Source organism: Trichomycterus rosablanca, chromosome 2 (genome assembly GCF_030014385.1).
Source record: "Trichomycterus rosablanca isolate fTriRos1 chromosome 2, fTriRos1.hap1, whole genome shotgun sequence".
Classification (NCBI taxonomy): domain Eukaryota; kingdom Metazoa; phylum Chordata; class Actinopteri; order Siluriformes; family Trichomycteridae; genus Trichomycterus; species Trichomycterus rosablanca.
Window position 1 is genome coordinate 5461371 of NC_085989.1, and position 22970 is coordinate 5484340.

Consider the following 22970-nt stretch of genomic DNA (forward strand, 5'->3'; position numbering starts at 1 on the left):
TCGTAGCATGCTACTAAAAAATCCATCATACAAGCTTTGTCAAATCATTTCTCTACGGATCTCACTTTCTGCACAGTGGAAAAGTCACGCTGGTTGAAAGTGCATTATTAATTTGAAAACATATTATTTATTTTGCCTAATTAATTTTATCCAACTGTAAGAACTGTAAGGTTGAAGCTCAGTTGTTAAAAGGGTGTCCACATATGTTTGAGTAAACCCTTCTCAGATTGACTTTAATTAAACCTCTCTTTACCTTCTCTCCCTTGGTCTTTAAGGAAATAGATGTGTTGCAGAGCAAGTATTGACATCAGTGAGGTAATGATCAATGAAATATCAAGCTCACAGTCTTCGCTATAGTCAGCACTAATTGAACCAGCGCAGTGCATCGTACATCATGCTGTCAGATCTACGCTGTACAATATGTAGAATTTAAAAGGAAAACAGTCACGTTTGTACTTTTTTAATATTACAAAATGCTGTGTAATGGCCAAACTTTAAAACAAATATAATTTTGCATGGTGAAATCAAGAAAAATTGGAACAATGACATTCAAGTACCTGGATAAGCATCAGTTTTAACATCAGCTGGAAACAAAACTCTTTTCTGACAAATGATTTGATTTTCATTAATGATAGTACAAATAGCCAAATGTGACTGTTCCCAAATAAAGGAAGACACCTTAATTGACAATGTCAATGTATTAATGCTTATTAGATGATGCAAAGTGGTTAAACTGGATCAAATTTCACTGATAATTAGTAATTTTCTAACATAAAAAAACTGAGGTAATTAAACATTGCAAGAAATTAAACAGCACATAAATGTACAGTTTCTTCCACAAAGACAAATTATAAACAAATATGTAGCTTTAAATCGCCTATAAAAGAATATTTAATTCAAGCAGTTTTAGCCCGACAAGCTGTTAAAAGGCTTCTTCTACACGGCATCCACCTGAAGCCGCCTCAGACCAGACCACCAAACACTTCCAACGACCTTAAAGTAATTCTGTGATTTATAATCGACAACTAAAGAGTGCAAAGTTAAAGTGCAGGTACAAGTTGTATGGCAAAAATATACACAGGCAGTATTCACACAGTCATTCTAGGATTCTGTTGGAAAATGAATTGGTGCCCTTTGCTGGCGTGCTCACAGGTGGAGTTTATTTTACCAGATCACTGTGAAACTTAACTAAAACCACATGCAAACATGTCACACAAAAGCTACTGAAGATAGTAAAAATACTTTAATTATAAAGTACTCATTTATCATTTATTGTTTATTTAAAACACCATGATGCTGGTTGGGAGAATTCTTCTAAGCTATCAGCTTTCCTGTATACTGGATATGAGAACTGAAATCAACATGCTGTTCAGGTTTAACTCAGTAAGAATGCATAACTAAAATGCATTCAAGTTTATAATAGAAATTATTTTAATACTTTCGTCACAGATGATGGTGCAATACAGGATTTAGAATGAGAGCTCATAATCTCCTTCACTGATGTAAATGACCTAAGCTCCGTGTCTGATTGGATGAAATGTTATAACATTGAGGTGCTCGGCAAAATATTTTAATAAATAACGGATTATTATTTTATATGAACGGCCATGTGTCAGTGTGTTTGAGCCAGCAATGTAAGTTTTACCAGATGCAAAGATGTAAAAATGTGAGTGTAGTCTCCTCTCTCCTCAACAAAACATGCAGAAGGTGGTCTGGTCCAGGATGAAGCAGTAAAGTAAATATGATAATACATAAATGTTGTGTCTTCAAATTCATGTGGCTCTGACCAACATCATATTTAAAACTGATACCAACCCAAGACAAATAATAAGAGTATAATAAGAGTATCTACAGTATATCACCCTAAACAGCAAAACACCAGATGTGCCTACTGTTGCATTAAAACAACTCATGCCATCTAATCTGAAATCTTTATGAAGTTACTTTATCCAACCCAAGAAAATTAAACAATTGATGGATTGGGAGGAGATACAAGGGCATACATGCCAGGACCAGTCGGCTTAAGAACAGTTTCCATCCCACCTCAATTATTTTACTGACACCACACTACACCACTAACACCACCAACACTATGTACATAGACATAATGCCATATATGTAAAAAGCTTTAGTTATAATTATATATTAATCATATATATATATATATATATATATATATATATATATATATATATATATATATACAGTATATATATATATATATATATATATACGTTTACTATTATTCTCTGTATTTATTTAGGCCTGTAGTAACTTTATCTTGTTTTTTTCCCCCAATTATTCAATAATCTACCAATGGATCTGTGCATTTATTTGAACAGGTCATTCATGATTTCTGTTGGGTGTCTGATATTTCTGCATATATAGAAAAATAATTTTTATAGTAAACTGTACCATTATGTGTCTATATGGCATTGGTTTACTGTTCTACCAGAGTCCCTAATATAGTAGGATAAAAACTCAATTATGGTAAAGAGGACAATAATATCAATCAGGATGTGTTTAGCCTAGATTGTTTATGTTAATAATGACAGTGTTCGGTACATTACATGATTGAATAATAGTATTCCACACAGCTGACCTTTATAATCTCATAGTCACAGTGTTCCACACATCACACAGACGTTCCATACTGACTGTTCCACTTAGAGTTTCACTTTAGAATGATTTTAATGTATTTAATTAAGTAGCCTATATCCATGACATTAAAATTAATAAACTAAAAGACTAAACAAATTGTTACCTTTTTGTTATCCAAAAAAAAATAAGACTGTTTTTCAGCCTTTATAAAGACTTAAGTCAATAAAATAAACTGTACAGAATATAGAAGACATTCCTATGAGGATGCTACTACGCAAGGTAAATTATTGAAACTAGTTAATTATATAAATTCAGCCCAAATTAAATAATAACAATATAAATATGCTATTGTAAATAAATATCACTGGGTTATAAATACGAGGTATCATTGTTAAGAAATAATAGACAGACAAGCGCAGGCGCATCCAATCAATTCGTTATTAGAAGGGAATAGAACACATGCAGATATGATTAAAACAAAGACAATCATAATTGAAATACTGTATAAAAACAAACAAACACCCAATGCGTACTCACACTGAAAAGAGGCAGAAATTCCCACCATGCGTCACGATTATTCAGGAGGACCAAATTAATTCCCCGCTCGAAAATGCGATGAATAAATTATTTCTCAGTCCAGTAAGTCCGATAAGTCTTTCATCAGAAGCGTGTATGTTTTATTCTCACTCGTTATTAGTCCGCGCACGTCTGAGATAAACGCGTCGGTTTAAAGCGCGGCGCGGTGCGGCGATGCCGGTTCTCCCAGCGCGGTCAGAGGAGGAGAAGGAGGAGGAGGATGCTGCCGCTTCCACAGTCCGCTTCCACAGTCCGCTCTCACAAGCGCTTGTTTTGTTCTGACCGGTGCAAAATACGTCCTTTACAGTTCGGGGAGAAACCCGGTACCGGTACACGGTTCTGCTGGAATACTATAAAGCGTGTAGTGTGTGAATCAGACTCTGCGCTCTCGGTGTGTGCAGCACTGAATCGGTACAGATCAGAACTTAACCACGGAGAGCCTGTAGTGGGCAAGAGAGTGAGAGAGAGAGAGAGAGAGAGAGAGAGAGGATGAGAGAGAGCAAAAGAGAGAGAGTGAGAGAGAGCCAGGTGCGCGGTGGGCGGAGTCAGTGGGATGGGCGTGACCTGGGCGAGCGGGCATCTGGAGAGTAAGGAGGGCATCATTAACCAGTGGGGATCATCACCAGACTGCACACATCATATGGTGGCATGGCGGCTCAGTTGCTGGACTGGGTGCATGGCACCATGATGTAGACCTGAGTTCAGTTGACGCCTCTGGTCACTGTCTGTCTGTAAACACCGCACACATCATAGGGTGGCATGGCGGCTCAGTTGCTGGACTGGGTGCATGGCACCATGGGTGATGTAGACCTGGGTTCAGTTGACGCCTCTGGTCACTGTCTGTCTGTAAACACCGCACACATCATAGGGTGGCATGGCGGCTCAGTTGCTGGACTGGGTGCATGGCACCATGGGTGATGTAGACCTGGGTTCAGTTGACGCCTCTGGTCACTGTCTGTCTGTAAACACCGCACACATCATAGGGTGGCATGGTGGCTCAGTTGCTGGACTGGGTGCATGGCACTATGGGTGATGTAGACCTGGGTTCAGTTGACGCCTCTGGTCACTGTCTGTCTGTAAACACCGCACACATCATAGGGTGGCATGGCGGCTCAGTTGCTGGACTGGGTGCATGGCACCATGGGTGATGTAGACCTGGGTTCAGTTGTCACCTCTGGTCACTGTCTGTCTGTAAACACCACACACATCATAGGGTGGCATGGTGGCTCAGTTGCTGGACTGGGTGCATGGCACTATGGGTGATGTAGACCTGGGTTCAGTCGTCGCCTCTGGTCACTGTCTGTCTGTAAACATCGCACACATCATAGGGTGGCATGGCGGCTCAGTTGCTGGACTGGGTGCATGGCACTATGGGTGATGTAGACCTGGGTTCAGTCGTCGCCTCTGGTCACTGTCTGTCTGTAAACATCGCACACATCATAGGGTGGCATGGCGGCTCAGTTGCTGGACTGGGTGCATGGCACTATGGGTGATGTAGACCTGGGTTCAGTCGTCGCCTCTGGTCACTGTCTGTCTGTAAACATCGCACACATCATAGGGTGGCATGGCGTCTCAGTTGCTGTACTGGGTGCATGGCATCATGAGACCTGTAGACCTGGTTTCAATTGTCACCTCTTGTCACTGTCTGTCTGTAAGCAGTTTTGCATGTTCTCCATGTGGGTTTCCTTTAGTTTTTACTTCAGGTACTTTGCTTTTCTCACATCCTAAAATGACATGCAGAAGGTGGACTGGTTACCCGAAATTACCCTTGGGTGTAAGTAGATGAGTGAACGTCAGTGGGATGGGCGTGACCTGGATGAGCGGACATCTGGTGCAGCAGAGCGGATGCTCAGAGTAAGGAGGGCATCATTAACCAGCGGGCATCATCACCACACCGCACACATCATATGGTGGCATGGCGGCTCAGTTGCTGGACTGGGTGCATGGCACCATGGGTGATGTAGACCTGGGTTCAGTCGTCGCCTCTGGTCACTGTCTGTCTGTAAGCAGTTATGCAGTCTCTATGTGTCCATGTGGGTTTCCTGTAGTTATCACCTCAGGACATGCAGAAGGTGGACTGGTTACCCTAAATTACCCCTGGGTCTAAGTCTGGCATCTTATCCAGAGTTTACTTATGGTGCCATTGCATTCGTGATCAGAATAAAACAATTGGTAAAGAATAAGTGGAATAATACTGGTAACAGCCATCTAGTGAGAGGCTATGTCCAATGAACCCCATGACAGAGAAGAACATGTAAAACTCTTCACTGCGATGGATCGGCGCCCTGTCCAGGGTATTTCTTCCTTGTGCCTATTGTTGCCCGGTGGAACCAGACCCGCTGCCACCCTCACCAAGGTAAATCGATTGATGACAATAAAATGAAATAAATAATGCTTTACTTGCTCAGTCTCTCTCTCTCTCCCTCCCTCTCTCTCTCTCTCTCTCTCTCTCTCTCGCTCGCTCTTTCTCTTTGCAGTAACTCAAGGCAAACACTTTCCCTCCGTGCCATCTGGATCTCATCTCGGCCTGTCGAGCCAGAGAAAGCAGAAACTTCGTTTACAGGCTGATGATAACAGCCTCTTTCACACAGACGCCATTGAAGTTAATGCATCGCAGGCTCCCTCACAATCTCCCTTTAACCCCAACACAACCCATAAACAGTATGTTCCAATTTGGGATGATTTTTTTTCCGTCCCCTTCTTTCCATAATGTTTTGTGTTAAGTACACACACTGCTTTCACAAGTATGGAATATACATGCGTATACACTGAGTGTTTACCTTCATTTAAATGTAAGTACTAAAATACCTCTTTGTTGCTCGGGTGGTACCTTCAGGAATGCTTCTGCCATTGTATGACACCCCTAAAACTGAGAGGATTAAGGGCCCTGCTCAAGGGCACAACAGTGGCTGCATGGCAAAGCCGAGATTCAGTTGGTAACTTCTCACTTCCAAAATCATCCAACCAATGATGCAAAAGGACCCTGGTTTTACAATAATGCAGGGGTGCCAATACGCTGACCGGGTGCTCGTGCTGGTAGATCGCACCTCATTCAAACAGGTCAACGTGATTGACATGAAATGTGGCCACTGTTTCTTTCATTTGTGGTTGGTTACCGTAGCTACGCCTCAGCCCACCTAAAGCATCACTAATCTAGAAAGTTTTCATTCATCAGTAGCCAGTTTGCGCCATTTTTGCATTTTTCCTTTTGTAACCCACACTGTTTGTGAAGATGAGTGCGCAAAATTCGGACAAGCACACTGCAAACGCGGCTGTTTCGTTCATACGTAGAAGAAGCTGACAGAGAATATTCAGATCTCATGTTACATACAGAAATTTTAACAAGCGCCTCTGCTGGACAATTTTGGAACTTGCTGGCTGAGGAGAAATATCCAGGCATAAGAAAATGTGCCAGATATTTGACAGCATTTTTGGATCAACCTACTTGTAGGAATCAGCCTTTTTTAACATGACAATAATGAAGTCTAAATATCGGTCCACCCTTACTGATGAACACTTGGAAGCTGCTTGAGAATCAGCATCAGTAGCTATTGTAGAGACTACATAAACCTGACTGACACCATTCAGATCAAATAGAATATCAAATCAGAATAAGATTAGTGTGATTTTTCAGTCGCTTGCCCTGTAATGCTGAATGTCAATATAGGAACTGAAGCACATTTAAAAAAATACAAACTACAACCTTAAAAAGTAGATCATGGCCGCTCAGGTGGTGCAGCGGTAAAAACACACGCTGGAACCAGAGCTGGGACCTCGAATACATCGTATCGAATCTCAGCTCTGCCTGCCGACTACGCCTGAGCGGCCACATGAACAAGGATTGGCCTGTTGTTCAAATGGATGGGGTCTCTCTCTCATGACTGGTGCAATCATGACCTCTGCTGGCTGATTGATGGCGCCTGCAGGGTGTTCTCAGGGTGTGTCTCTCCGTACACATCGCTGAACTGCACTGCACTCGTCAAAGTGTAGGTGATAAGATGCATACGGCATGCTGCCCACATGTTGGAGGGGGCATGGGTTAGCTTCGTTCTCCTCAATCAGAGCAGGGATCGGCATTGGTGGAGAGGAAGCATGAAGCAATCGGGCAATTGGACGCGCTAAAAAAAGGGAGAAAAAAAGGAGAAAATGCATTAAGAAAAATATATGTATAAAAAAAGTAGATCGTGATGACCTGTCGACTGAAACAGTAGATCTAAAGCCACGAAAGTGTGGGCACCCCTGCAATAATGTATCATTTCTACTCAATCAAAGAATGCTTTAGTTACTTTATCAGTTTTAGATTGTTAAGTGTTATCTTAAGGAAGTTGTCTGTTTTCAAAAAGTTGTCACTTTTCTGTGTTGGTCAGTCTTATTCTTTTAAGACAATTTAGGAACCATGTCTTAAAAAATGAATTGTCATATAAAAGAACCTTTGTGGAACTCATTTTAGCTTAACTGTTTGGATATGTTATTAGAATCCTGCGTGTCATGCTTGCTAATTAAAGGCTAAAATGTAACATGCCAGGAATAGAAGCGGTTCTACCTACACTAAATGTTTTAATCATCCAATAAACCCTTAAGGACCTGTTATAAATGCCATGAACAGAAAAGCTTAAACCTTGGTGTATTGTACACTGAAAAAGTAACGCTGAGGTAAAAACAATTGAACATATCCCACTCAGCATTATCAACGCCTTTGAGAAAAGCTCTGCTCGCCAATCAGACGGCAACATCTTGACACCGGAGGCGCGAGGACGGCACTTTAGGAAACCTGCAGGGAAAAAAGAAACGGGTGCGAGCGGCCACTGATAACAGCGGCCCAGAGCAGGAAACTCGCCGCACTGTTTTTGCCACTGCGGTTCCTGGAAGTGAATGTACAGGATACCTCGCCTGCACACACACGCACACACTCGCACACAAAGAACAGTGCAGGTTTCCTGCATTTCCCCTGTTAGCACCAGGCCACCTGTCACACACACACACAGAAAACACACACATTAAAATTAGCACCTGGAAGTTGTGTAATGATAACAAAAGGAAACAAAGCAATGCCAGTGGGTCCAGGAGTGATCACATTTTTTATATAACAGCATGTCGTTGTAAACAACATGTACCATACAGCAGTCTTGAGATTTTGATCAATTACATTTAATAACCTTTTTCTGTGACTAAATGACTGGCACACGTCTTTGTAAGAAACGATACATATACAGTGTATCACAAAAGTGAGTACACCCCTCACATTTCTGCAAATATTTCATTATATCTTTTCATGGGACAACACTATAGACATGAAACTTGGATATAACTTAGAGTAGTCAGTGTACAACTTGTATAGCAGTGTAGATTTACTGTCTTCTGAAAATAACTCAACACACAGCCATTAATGTCTAAATGGCTGGCAACATAAGTGAGTACACCCCACAGTGAACATGTCCAAATTGTGCCCAAATGTGTCGTTGTCCCTCCCTGGTGTCATGTGTCAAGGTCCCAGGTGTAAATGGGGAGCAGGGCTGTTAAATTTGGTGTTTTGGGTACAATTCTCTCATACTGGCCACTGTATATTCAACATGGCACCTCATGGCAAAGAACTCTCTGAGGATGTGAGAAATAGAATTGTTGCTCTCCACAAAGATGGCCTGGGCTATAAGAAGATTGCTAACACCCTGAAACTGAGCTACAGCATGGTGGTCAAGGTCATACAGCGGTTTTCCAGGACAGGTTCCACTCGGAACAGGCTTCGCCAGGGTCGACCAAAGAAGTTGAGTCCACGTGTTCGGCGTCATATCCAGAGGTTGGCTTTAAAAAATAGACAAATGAGTGCTGCCAGCATTGCTGCAGAGGTTGAAGACGTGGGAGGTCAGCCTGTCAGTGCTCAGACCATACGCCGCACACTGCATCAACTCGGTCTGCATGGTCGTCATCCCAGAGGGAAGCTGACGCACAAGAAAGCCTGCAAACAGTTTGCTGAAAACAAGCAGTCCAAGAACATGGATTACTGGAATGCCCTGTGGTCTGACGAGACCAAAATAAACTTGTTTGGCTCAGATGATGTCCAGCATGTGTGGCGGCGCCCTGGTGAGAAGTACCAAGACAACTGTATCTTGCCTACAGTCAAGCATGGTGGTGGTAGCATCATGGTCTTGGGCTGCATGAGTGTTGCTGGCACTGGGGAGCTGCAGTTCATTGAGGGAAACATGAATTCCAACATGTACTGTGACATTCTGAAACAGAGCATGATCCCCTCCCTTCGAAAACTGGGCCTCATGGCAGTTTTCCAACAGGATAACGACCCCAAACACAACCTCCAAGATGACAACTGCCTTGCTGAGGAAGCTGAAGGTAAAGGTGATGGACTAAACCCAATTGAGCACCTGTGGCGCATCCTCAAGTGGAAGGTGGAGGAGTTCAAGGTGTCTAACATCCACCAGCTCCGTGATGTCATCATGGAGGAGTGGAAGAGGATTCCAGTAGCAACCTGTGCAGCTCTGGTGAATTCCATGCCCAGGAGGGTTAAGGCAGTGCTGGATAATAATGATTGTCACACAAAATATTGACACTTTGGGCACAATTTGGACATGTTCACTGTGGGGTGTACTCACTTATGTTGCAGCTATTTAGACATTAATGGCTGTGTGTTAAGTTATTTTCAGAAGACAGTAAATCTACACTGCTATACAAGTTGTACACTGACTACTCTAAGTTATATCCAAGTTTCATGTCTATAGTGTTGTCCCATGAAAAGATATAATGAAATATTTGCAGAAATGTGAGGGGTGTACTCACTTTTGTGATACACTGTAAGTACGAGGGATCTTCAAAAAGTTTCAGCACTTCTATATTTTGGTTGGAAACAGTGAGGGTGGTAGAAGTAGTTATTGGTTGTGTCTGAGAGATTGAGAGAGAGCTTATAGTCCGTATTAAGCACCATCTGATTTCCACCTTTTTGGACGCTCAAAGAAGCTTTAAGGGAAAGAAGATTTTTATGTGATGATGATGTTAAAGCAGCGCTGCATCAGTGGCTATGCTCTCACTCACTCACTTACTCAGTTTCTTAACCGCTTATCTAATTAGGGTTGGGGGGGGGGGGGGGGGTGCTGGAGCCTATCCCAGCTTTTCAATGGGCGCAAGGCACACAGTAACACCCTGGACGGGGCACCAGTCCATCGCAGGGCAGACACACATACACTCACACTTATACACCCACCCATTCACCTATAGGGCAATTCAGTGTCTCCAATTAACCTGACTGCATGTTTTTTGGACTGTGGGAGGAAACCGGAACTCCCGGAGGAAACCCACGTAAACACAGGGAGAACATGCAAACTCCGCACAGAAAGGTCCCTGACCGCCCCGCCTGGGGATCGAACCCAGGATCTTCTTGCTGTGAGGCGACAGTGCTACTCACTGAGCCACCGTGCCGCCCCAGTGGCTATGCGCTGAACCAAAAACATTTTTTTGCTGATGGCATTAAAAGTTGATGTCATTTGTTTCTGAAATTCTTAACAAATAGAGTTTAAAAAAAAGTGCGGAAACTTTTTGAAGAACCCTCGTACTATTAAATTTGTGGTAAAAAGTTCTGGAAGAAGCTGCTACAATGAAGCAAGCATTACATTCAGCAGCAGGAGATTACAGTTAACGATCTGCACAAATTTCCTCTCAGCTTAAGGTGACAGATTTGGTTTCCTTCCCTCCTGGATCAGAGACCACCATGCACTTTTTAATGGGTGCGGTCAAACTAGTCTTTTATATTTAAAGAAATCAAACACAATAAATTTATGACACAGTGGCTCTGTGGGTAGCACTGTTGCATCACAGCAAGAAGGTCCTGAGGGTTTGATTCCTGGGTGTAGTAGTTTGGGTCTTTTCTGTGTGGAGTTTGCATGTTCTCCTTGTGTCCGTGTGAGCTTCTGTTTCCTCTCATAGTACAAAGACATGCAGTCAGGTTAACTGGAAATACTAAACTTGCTCTAGATGTGTGTGTGTGTGTGTGTGTGTGTGTGTGTTTGCCCTGTGATGGACTGGCCACCTGTCCAGGGTGTTTCCTACCTTCTGTAACCACTGCGATCCTAAATAGGATTCCCAGAACAATAACGCTTGTCCCTTACAAGGGTTTGATCTGTACTTCTGGTGACTGGTAGGTTTTGCATGCTATACATGGTTTGCATTTGTCTTCCTTCAAGTAGTCTGGCTTTGTTCCTGCTCCAAAATATGCAAAAGGTGGATAAGCTGCTCTAAATAAACATTTAGGTGTGAGAGTAAATGTGTAAGTGTGTGGTGTCTTGTGATGGACTGATGCCTTGTCCTGGGTGTGTTCCTGCCCTGCACCCATTTATTTAGATGTTAGATTTATTTAAGGTGGCAGAACCGTTCTAGCCATGAACAAAATGAAGTGGTAATAAATAAATTAAGAAATAAATAAATGTGGGTCTATTTATGGTAGTGTGCATTGGGTACAGTGGGGACAGTAGTAGTTTACAGTGGGGACAGTGGTAGCCTAGTGGAGGGACAGTGGTAGCCTAGTGGGTAGAGCTTTGGGCTATCAACCAGAAGATTGGCGGTTCAAATCCAGGCTCTGCTATGCAGCCACTGTTGGGTCCTTGAGCAAGGCCCTTAACCCTGTCTGCTCCAGGGGCGCCGTACAATGGCTGACCCTGCGCTCTGACCCCAGCTTCCAAACAAGCTGGGATATGCAAAGAAAGAATTTCATTGTACTGTACATCTGTATATGTATATATGACAAATAAAATGTGTTTATATCTATTTAGTGACTTCTCCTCCTCTTACACCCATAGTGTAACATCCCTTCTTCATCAGTTTACCTTCCTAATCCCCCCAACCCTTTACCCCACTCCCCTCATACACACTGAGAATGAGTTAAATACTTAGCTGAATCTAAGCTTGTAGATGAGACTGAGTTACCCTAACTGCAAGTTCACTCAGTTGAATAGCTTTTCCAGAACTGTCTGCTGCACAGACAAATAAAAAGCCAGATACAGTATTAGACTCCACACACACACACACACACACACACACACACCCACACACACACACACACACACACACACACACGGTAGTCAGGTTTTCTTTACACAGGTCAGAGACCTCACTGCTGGAAAAAATATATTTGCCTTCATTTATGCTATAACTGAAAAATGTAACAGCTGATGGAGTAGGTACTGCACAGCAACCTGGATTTGACTATCAACTACAGGCAGTGGGAGGAGTTTTGCATGTTCTCCAGCAGTTCAAAAGCATGCACAAAGTGGATTGTCTCTTCTAATAAAATGTTTTAGAGAAGCCCCCAGCTTGCAAAACAGATAATTAAGAGATCTGGAAAAAAAGCTAAATACAGTGGTACCTTAAAACTCAACGTCAATTGGTTCTGGGAGTGGCGTTGAGTTTAAAAAGTATGTGTTGTGCTGGTATGAGTGGATCAGACACAATAGTGCTGCTGGAGTTTTTAAACACCTCACTGTCACTGCTGGACTGAGAATAGTCCACCAACCAAAAATATCCAGCCAGCAGCGCCCCGTGGGCAGCGTCCTGTGACCACTGATGAAAGTCTAGAAGATTACCAACTCAAACAGCAGCAATAGATGAGCGATCGTCTCTGACTTTACATCTACAAGGTGGATCAACTAGGTAGGAGTGTCTAATAGAGTGGACAGTGAGTGGACATTATATTAAAAAACTCCATCAGCGCTGCTGTGTCTGATCCACTCATACTAGTACAACACACACTAACACACCACCACCATGTCAGTGTCACTGCAGTGCTGAGAATGATCCACCACCTAAATAATACCTGCTCTGTAGTGGTCCTGTGGGGGTCCTGACCATTGAAGAACAGGGTGAAAGCAGACTAAAAAAGTATGTAGAGAAACAGATGGATTACAGTCAGTAATTGTAGAACTACAAAGTGCCTCCATATGGTAAGTGGAGCTGATAAAATGGACAGTGAGTGTGAAATCCAGGTCATTCCCAAAGGGTTGGCGTAAAGAATTTATTCTTGCAATAGTATAGAAAAGGGAAAAGAAGTGGTGCATAAAGAGAATCCGAATGTGAAAATCCTGAGATCTGATGTGAAAATCGCCCTCTGAATACAGATTCACACTTCAGAGTGATGGTTATTCGAGCCTTGAGATGGCATATTTCGTTGCAGCAGCACCGAGCATCTGAGGGTGAGGTGTCATTGGTATTCAGGACGAAAAGCGGCATCTAGTTTCCTGTTCTCCAGTCTGGCTCACCCCTCAATCCTGCTCTGCATTTATTTTCACTTGCACTCTCCGTCTTCCTCTCTCTCCTCCACCTGTTCCAAGGTCCAACGGAGGGTTTGGAATGCTATCAGGAAAGACCGCCAGTCCATCACGGGTGCACTCGGGCGTTGTGCCCAGCTGCGGCCCCCTAACTGCTGCGTTACAGCATGACGGATGGCTTCATATCAGGTGTTTAAAGCGAGCGGCCACTCCATCTGCCCCAGGATTTAGGAAGCATGGAGCTCACGCTCAGTGAATGGTGAAAATTGGTGCTGCCAATCAGGTCGACCTTCTGTTTTTTTTTCCTTACTACCACACTCCGTCTTTCATTACCTCTGTCTCTCCAGTGGGCTCACTCCAGTAGAAAGGCATGCAGCAAAGTCAGCACTGGCAGCGAGATACGTGCGTTCTGCGGAAGACTTTTTTCCTCCCAGATAGCACCCACTATCACACCGAGTGTGGTGTTTAGGGTTCAGATATGTGCACATAGTATGGATTTAGGAAGTGTTATAATAAAAAAATACTAATGTAAAAAAATTAAAAAAACTAATGTGTTTATACTAACAAACTACAATTAAGGTGGTAAGTGGAGACACTGGAGCCCTTGTTTTACTTTTGTCAGTTAAATAAAGATTGAAGACTAACAAATCAAAGATTCCTTTTATTACTGCATTTTGTAAAATGTCCCAAGTTTTTTAGAAATGGGGTATTAAGGTGCGACGGCGTATTAGGGCCACTTTAAAGAAAAATATTTTTTTAAGTTTCGATTTTGAGAATAAAGTCGTAAACGTTTTGATTTCGAGATTAAAGTCAAAATATTATGAGAATACAGTCGAAATAATTACGAGATTAAAGTCAAAATATTATGGCCATAGCAACCTCCTTAAAATGAGGGCTGTTCATGATTTGTTATACTTTCATATCGGTTTCACAAATAAAGAAATCCCCAATCTCCTGTAACATCAGCACCAGGTTGTTATTAGTATAAGGACGATGAAACGGCTTTGCAATAAACTGTATTTATTTAGAAGAACGTGCTCTGTACTTGTACGAGCCCTAGGACTTGTACGAAAAACTAAAGCGTATGGCATCACTATAAATGATTGCATTGACATGTATAGTCATCATGTCATGTGGATGGAAGTGTACAATACAAACAGCCACCCAAAAATAATCGCGGGTTATTGGCTAACCACAATAACAGTCATTATAAGCTGCCCTCTGGGCATGCATGCCAATCCATACTGAGACCCATGCTTCTCTGAACTGACAAGCCTACGATGGCTGCTCTTTGGCCATAATATTTCAACTTTATTCTCATAATCATTTCGACTTTAATCTCGAAATAATTTTGACTTTATTTTCATAATATTTTGACTTTATTCTCATAATATTTTGACTTTATTCTCATAATATTTTGACTTTATTCTCATAATATTTTGACTTTAATCTCAAATCAAAACCTAAAAATATTTTTTACAGTGGCCCTAATACGCCGTCGTATTAAGGAGGGTGTCCATATATGTCTGGTCTTATAGTGTCTATCTATATAATAAAATCAAAAGATTTCATAGCAAGACTACTCAGCATTAGACACACACACACACACACACATAGAGCTGAAAGCAAAGGGCGTGGTTAGCCAGGGCTGTTTCAGTCTCTGTGGAACGCCCCAAGTCCAAGACTCAATTTGTCAGTGAAAACAATTAGCGGGGAATGATCCGTTACACGGCTTTTAATGAGCGCAGTCAGGTCATGTCGCTAAAAGTGGCAACACAGAAAGGTCACGGTGACACCACTCCCATTCACCCCCTTCCCTTCATCACATCAGGGCGATGAAGGACTTGCACATAGAGCCGCTATAATTGCTCATGAGCCGGTTGAAACTGTGCAGTGTGGATGTCAGCGGGGCACAACATAGCCTCCAAAATACACCTTCAAAAATAAAACAGCATCGAGTCTGGCTTCTTCATCTGCGAGCTGTTCTTCACGAGAGGTTCATCTGCCAGTGACCTTGGCAAGGCCTTATTGTACCAACGGAAGAGACAGTGGTTGCCATAACTATTGTAACCATGGCTACTGTTTGACTGCACGGGTTTCAGACTTTTGTTGGAAGTCAATGGGATTTTTTTATATTTATTTGAATCAACAGTTTGTAGGAGGGTTTACAAATAAAGACTCGATTTCACCCAACCAAAATAATGAAGTATAGCGTAGAAAAGTTAGAAATCACTGCCAGCTGTTTTTCAATGGCAGAACACAAAAGGAAGTGTGTTATCACTGATAAGATTACTCCTTACACTTGGTCAGATGCACAAGCAAAATAAGTCCGACAGTCATATCCTGACAGTCATGATGTTATTTATGAAGTGGTGAAGGTATTATGATTGGGTATTAAAGGAGGATCAAGCCAAGGCTCAGTCATATTCAGGCGGGGCCAATAAAAGGTATAACACATGTTGTTTATGGACTTTGGTATCAAATTACAATAGCACTGTGTAGTATGATGTTTATAGATGTTTTATATTCATCCCTTGATGTCTACATAAATTTAGTTTTACAGTGGTACCTTGTAACTCAACGTCCCCTAAACTCAAAATCTTTGAAACTCAACGCCCTTCATCGAGAAATTTGTGTTCAGTTCCTTTAAAAAATATATTAATTAAGTTTCAAATAACAATAACGGTGTAGTGAAAAATCATCAGTGTGCAGATGAGACAAATCTGCATTTGTGTGGAATAACCATCAAATCCATTCTAAAAGCTCCACATGTATCTGTGTTTAGCTGAATTTTTCTCATGTTTCAATTTTAAACTTGTGTTGCAGTCGGGTTTTAAGAAATTGTAAGAATCAGCTTTTTTCGACAGTCTAAAATGCTTGTAGTTAAAAAAAAAGCTTAATGAGGTTTAATGTATAAAAAGATTAACATAGAAACACTAAGTACACAGTACAATACGTCACCTTAAGCTATTGTGCCGGAATACGGCATTCCAAGATCAAGCAGCTCCACAATTAAGAAGCATAAGGAAACAATAAAGAAGTAAAAGTAAAGTGCAGGTTTTATTGCATTTTTAATTGTATTTAATTGTATTACAGTGTTTCTATATTATATTTGTGTTATTTTTAGTGTATAAGTGTCAAAAACAACCCCATTATTTTACATAAGTCTAAAATATATGCAGTTGCACTCCTCTGAGGAGTGTAAAAGCACCTCAAATTCACGATTAATCAAGCATAAAAAAATCCAACCCATTAAAGTTTAATTTTAAGCAAATCAATTCATTCATTTGTGGAAAAGACATCACACGACTGGGTCGAGCTAATTGCACAGGCAAGTCAGCTTGCTTTTTCTCTTAGCACTCGCTAACATTTAAACCCAATTCTGCTTTTAGAGATGAGGACAGCTCCCTTATCTACTTGTCTCTCAATGTCCCTGTCTCCCATTAACCCATGTCAGGCTTTAACTACACAGAAAAGTGCTTTGTATATCACGGATCACCGGCTGACCTTTATAAAGGCAGGTTTTCTAGAGCAGGTCTTATAATCATTCGGTGAGAGACCTTCATCATTGTCAGGGTTGTCTGCTTTTTTATTGTAGAAAGAATGTGTTCAATTTTACTCCCAATTTCTCCCAGAACCAAAAATACACTATAATTAAAAAAAAAAGCAGCAATAAAGAGCACTTTTAGTGGGGGAAACAAGTATTCAACCACTTCTTACAGTGTAAAAATCTACTGCAGATTTTCACACGATGTCTTTTTACTGATGAATTAGAAACAAAAACATGTATTTGTAGGCATAAAAGACATGGCTATTTAACAAACCAATGGCTAATAATAAACTGACAGGATAAAAAGTGTTCAGTTAGCTCTTACAATAAATCCATGAAACGTATGAGAACACTTAAGAAGAACTGCAGAATGACCCAAAACAGCAGGAACAACAGTGAGAGCAAAAAAATGCTTTAAGATCATCTTTGTTTTTTTAACCTCATCCGAGGTAGCAGAGCTGAAGATGCTGAGATTCTCATTAGTAGTGATGAGAATGGACAAGATTAGGAAGGAGGTTATTAGAGGGACAGAGCAGGTAGGACATATTGGGGGTAAAATTAGGGAAGTGAGACTGAGATGGTTTGGGCATGTGCAGAAAAGGGATGAGGCATACAGTACCAGTCAAAAGTTTGGACACACCTTCTCTTCAGTGGTTTTTCTTGATTATTTTTATTTTCTACATTGTAGATTAATACTGAAGACATCCAAACTATGAAGGAACACATATGGAATTATGTAGTGAACAAAAAAATGTTAAACAAACCAGAATATGTTTTATATTTTACCAACTCTACCTCTGCACAGCACAACTGATGGTCTCAAACACCTTAAAAAAGCATGAAATTCCAAAAATTAACTCTAGACAAAGCACAAACATTAATTGAAAACCATTCCAGGTGGCTACCTCATGAAGCTGATTGAGAAAATGCCAAAAAGTGTGCAAAACTGTCATCAAAGAAAAAGATGGCTACTTTAAAGAATATAAAATATAAAACATATTCTGGTTTGTTTAACACTTTTTTGTTTACTACATAATTCCATATATGTTCCTTCATAGTTTGGATGTCTTCATTATTAATCTACAATGTTGAAAATAAAAAAAAAATCAAGAAAAACCACAGGAATGAGAAAGTGTGTCCAAACTTTTGACTGGTACTGTATATCGGAAGAACGGTGCTGAATATGGAGCCGCCAAGCAGGGAGGCCAAGAAAGTTTATTAATGTATTGAGGGAAGACATGCAGGTCCAGGGTATTCCTGCCTTGTTCCTAGTGTCTTCTATAATACCACACCTACTGCAACCCTGACCAGAATAAAGCGTTTATTAAAAATGAAAGAAATGGATTTTTTACACCTGTTAGCAATTGTTGTGTGCTTCGATGTGGCCTAAAGCAACAATCCTTTACTGTTTGTGTATTACACGATTCTCTCTGAATAAACAATACTTAAAAAAAGCATTTTCCATTAAATATCTTTCAAATATGTTTTTACTGCACTTTCGTTTAATACCTGTATTCACACGTCCATCAGCGCATGAAGAATAATCAATAACAGCAAACAAAAGCTCGGAGAAGCCATAAAGCTCCATCCGTGGTTGCCATGGGATTCGATACGCCCGACTTAACACAGACAATGCCATGTGATTGCTCGTACCAACATGCGTCCTCTCAAAAAATACAACGAGAGGAAGATGATGATGATGAAGGGACAAAGAGAGCCAAAATGTCTATACAATGAACCAAGTGAGACTCAATATTCTATTAGATGAACATTTATCAACTGATTTAATGTAACCTTAAAGGATGTTTACATTTAATAGACGCAGCGAGGGGTCTAAAACTATTTATTTTTTTAAAGAACAGCACAGCTGGAGGTTTATAGATCACATATAGACAAGAGAGGTACTGCTTTAAAGCTTAGAATCTAATAAGTTCTATTATTCATCCTTATTAGCCATTTAAAAATCTAGTTTAGAAAAAACACATAATTATAGTTATTTGTCTTTTATTCAGACCATTTTTGATCTGTGTGGATTATATATGGAACATCTATAACCAGTTTAATTAACTTCTAGAGTTATTGACATTTATAGTGATATTTACTCGCATTAACTACCTGGGGTTGTACCCTATAAAACCAAATAATCAAATTTCAAACATAGTAATTCTTAAATTTAAAACCCTTGAACAGTTTAAATACATTTAATATTTTTTACATTAATTTAGGCTCATGTAGCTCACAAATATTTCAAGCATTTCTTTATTAAAAGTAATAAAACATGAAAGAAAAGAAAAAAAATCTAAATGAATGAATCATCTACTTTAAATGCTTAATAAGTTCATTTTTATTCTTTTTTTAATTACTTTATCCTGGTCAGGGTAACTGTGGGTCTGGTTCCACTTGGAAACACGGGACGCAAAGGCAAGAATGCTTTTGACAGGGTGCCAATCCGTCTCAGGTCTTCAACCATTCCCCTCATACATAGCCAGTCATCTCTGTGGGGATACCAATAGCATGGATGAGATTCAAATCCAGATTTCAGTGGTGGTGAGCTAGCATATAAGACTTCTGCATCAATGAGCTCCTGCTTAAAGTGTTTGCCGTCTAACAGCCATAATGAAACATGACCAGTAAAATTATAAGTAATATGTAATAAGTCAATACAAAGTAAAATGTAAGTTATAATGAATAAATAAACTCAAAAGCAATGTATCAGCCACCACATTTAACCATCATAAAGTGGAATTAGGCAGTTTAGTTTACAGTGAAGAAAAAAACAGTATTCAGCTACTTTTGTTGCAGTTCATATATATTCACTCACTGCTGGAGCCTATCCCAGCTTTTTAATGGGCGCAAGGCACACAGTAACACCTTGGACGGGGTGCCAGTCCATCACAGTCCTACAGGGCAATTCCGTGTCTCCAATTAACCTGACTGCATGTTTTTGAACTGTGGGAGAAAACTGGAGCTCCCGGAGGAAACGGGGAGAACATGCAAATTCTGCACAGAAAGGACCCGGACCGCCCCGCCTGGGGATCGAACCCAGGATCTTCTTGCTGTGAGGCGACAGTGCTACCCACTGAGCCACCGTGCCGCCCTGCTAAGTGATGAGTTTAATGTGACTTTGTAAGAGTAAACACAGAATGTTTTAATATGGGAGTGAAAAATATTCAGAGAACAGAAATTAAAACCATTATTACTTTGATGTTAGCTGTTGTTCTGGCGTGATATGTTTAGTCTACGTGTAGTAAATGTATTTATTTAACTTTTAAACTAGACAAAATATTGGGGCCATGTTTTGGGAATAGAGTTTGGACATCAAAAAGACTGTTTCTTAGTGGTCTGAAAAAAAAAATGTTTTGTTTTATATCTGATGGGTGACTGGAGCTGTCAAATCCGAGTCTCTTGATTTTTCTTCGTGTGGCTGAGTATGAAAAGAAATGTCATGAGGACGCACGAGAAGCCATTACGTGATTACATGAGAGATGTGAAAAGTGCTTGACTGTAATAACGCACTCGTGATTAAATGAGTGTGACTGCCAAGTGCCCATGCCACCTTGAGAACAGCCATTTTTGCCCAAAGAGGTTGCGCAATTATAGTCAAATGCACAGGAAGGGGGTCAAGAGGCAGAAAGTATGAAAAATGAACTGCTCGTGTCATCAAGTTCCATCGACTGGAACCATTTTGGAGGTTGACATTCAGGAAGAGAGTGACCTTTGACAGATAAAGTACAGTGCACGCTGTAAAACCACTTATGGACGAGTTACAAATTAAAGACCTTGATAAAAGACTCCTAAGTTTCTTCTCCGTGTTTTCAACAAGTTTGCTAAAGCATGTGTGCAGAATTTATGGGCATCACATAAATTGGTTGGTACAACTACCAAGTTCTAAGTGCAGTAAGTTAAAAATTGTGGTTTTCAGATAGGACTAAATGCCTTAGAACAAATAGAACAAATATGGCATTTAACAGAAGTGACTATGATTGATGATAAAAACACAGAATTATGCAAGATAGGTAAGAAGTAGGAGTTTATGTGCTGGGCTGTTGTTGCTCCTAGATATTTCCACTTTACAACAATAGCACTTACAATATCAGATCAGATATTTAATAAGCTGACTTTAGAGGTGATTGCCTATAACAGTACTTTACAAAAGTGTATATCTAGAGTGCTTCAGTATGGGCCATTCTTCTGCCACTGTCTGTCTATGGCTTTACACGGCTTTGGGAATCTAAAAAGCAGAAGAATCCAATAAATGCAATGGGTCCTGAGGCCCTGAGTTTAATCCTTGCTTTCAGTCACTGTCTGGTAGGAGTGTTGCATGTTTTTATCTTGTTCATTGGGCTTCTGGAAATAAAGTTTCCTCAAAACTCTCAGAAAATACTGGCTAACTACATACATAATACATCATGGAGGTATCTAGGACAGAGATGTATTTCTGCTTTCCATAAAGGGAAGGGTGGTGACCAGGATGAAGAGGCTGGTGAAAATGAATAAAGGGAATAAACTACAGTTAAAAAGCAATTGTTTTTTTTTTCTGTGTGGAGGTGAATATACAGTTGATGATGATAATAATGATGATGGTGATGACATCCTCACCCAAACAAGCTTAAAATCTATCCTTGATCAAGTGTGAAATCTCTTTTACACACAGCACATGAGTCTGAGTGGACCATGTGCAAATAAAAAGCCTCATGACAATGAAGATGCTGCTGGTGTTTTCTCTGGATTTGATCTGATAGCCACTGTCTTGTAGCTGGTAGATTCCATCCAGCAGCAGCAGTCGTGCAGAGAGGAGATAAGACCAGACTCGAACACAGTTGATGTGAAGCACATACAGCAGTTCATCACTTCATTGTGCTGCTGGATGTTATCTACAGACATATTACAAACACACAAAGAAATAAAGAGACTGTGTTAATGAACACTGCTCACAGCTGGACAAAACCAACCCCCCAGCAGTGAGATCATTTCCACTCAAAATCCCAATCATAAAAACACTTCAGAAACAATGACCCTTCAACTAGTTACTCATCGACTCCTGGGGAGGGTTTTTGATTTCTTTCATTTCTGCCAGCTCATCTTTTACATGGAAAAATACATGCACTATATGGCCAAAATTATATGGACACTTGACCATACATTTGTTGACTATCTTTCTTCAATCATGTGCATTTGCATGAAGTTTTATTTCTCCAAAGACCTTCCTCTAGGTAATTGATCATTTCTTCATAAGTTGGGGTATAAAGACCTGACCATGATCTTCTTAGACTTCCCATTGCAAAGCAGTCGGCCTTAGGATTGAGTTTCAGTCCTCTAGCCACTTTGCAGCTATTACAGCTTCCACACTCCTAGGAACGATTTCCACCATATTTCCACAAGTATGCCAACGGGAATTTGTGCCCATTCAGTCAAAAGAACATAGTACAAGAACAAGTACAGTGTATAGTAGCCTACAGTAGTTGTCAGGGCTCTGTGTAGGTCATTGATTTTCCTTTATACCAAACTCATCAATCCATGTCAGGCTGGAACAGAATAGGATCTTTCCCAAACTGCTGGCAGAAAGATGAAAGCAATGGATGTAGCTGAAATGCCTTAGGTCAACAATTAGTAGGGATGCCTACATCATTTTAGCCAACATACTTGTTCACTTTATTTTCTGTCTGATTAGAAAGCATAAGAATGCACAGTTTCAGGTGAAACATAAATGTTAAATAAAGCAGACTTATTGTTTACTGAAATTTTTTACAGCAGTTTTCCAGAATCTAAAGCTGCATCAAAAAGACAAACGAGGGAAAAGTAGCGCTTTACCACTGCATTAAAGATTTCAATTGGCACATGGACCCCCACCAAGATGTGAGATGTGTGAGCATGGCAGGACTTTTAAAGGTGTTGGGAGGAAAAGTCATCAGAGGCCCCCATTTACAGTGAGCGCTCGATTTGTCATAATTATGAGGTTGTGGAGGCAAGTCTGGGAAAGGTCT

The 22970-nt window shown here is 40.6% G+C and overlaps 1 protein-coding gene across 1 annotated transcript in view; it reads right to left on the reverse strand.

Annotated features, from left to right (window-relative positions):
* The window catches only part of runx1t1 (RUNX1 partner transcriptional co-repressor 1), a 65313-nt gene extending 62112 nt beyond the window's left edge, over nucleotides 1-3201 (reverse strand). Inside the window, exon 1 of the mRNA XM_062989776.1 lies at nucleotides 3139-3201. Within this exon, the coding sequence (XP_062845846.1) occupies nucleotides 3139-3166 (28 nt within the window). The 5' untranslated portion in view covers nucleotides 3167-3201. The remainder of the gene's footprint in view (nucleotides 1-3138) is intronic.
* Nucleotides 3202-22970: the final 19769 nt, after the last annotated feature.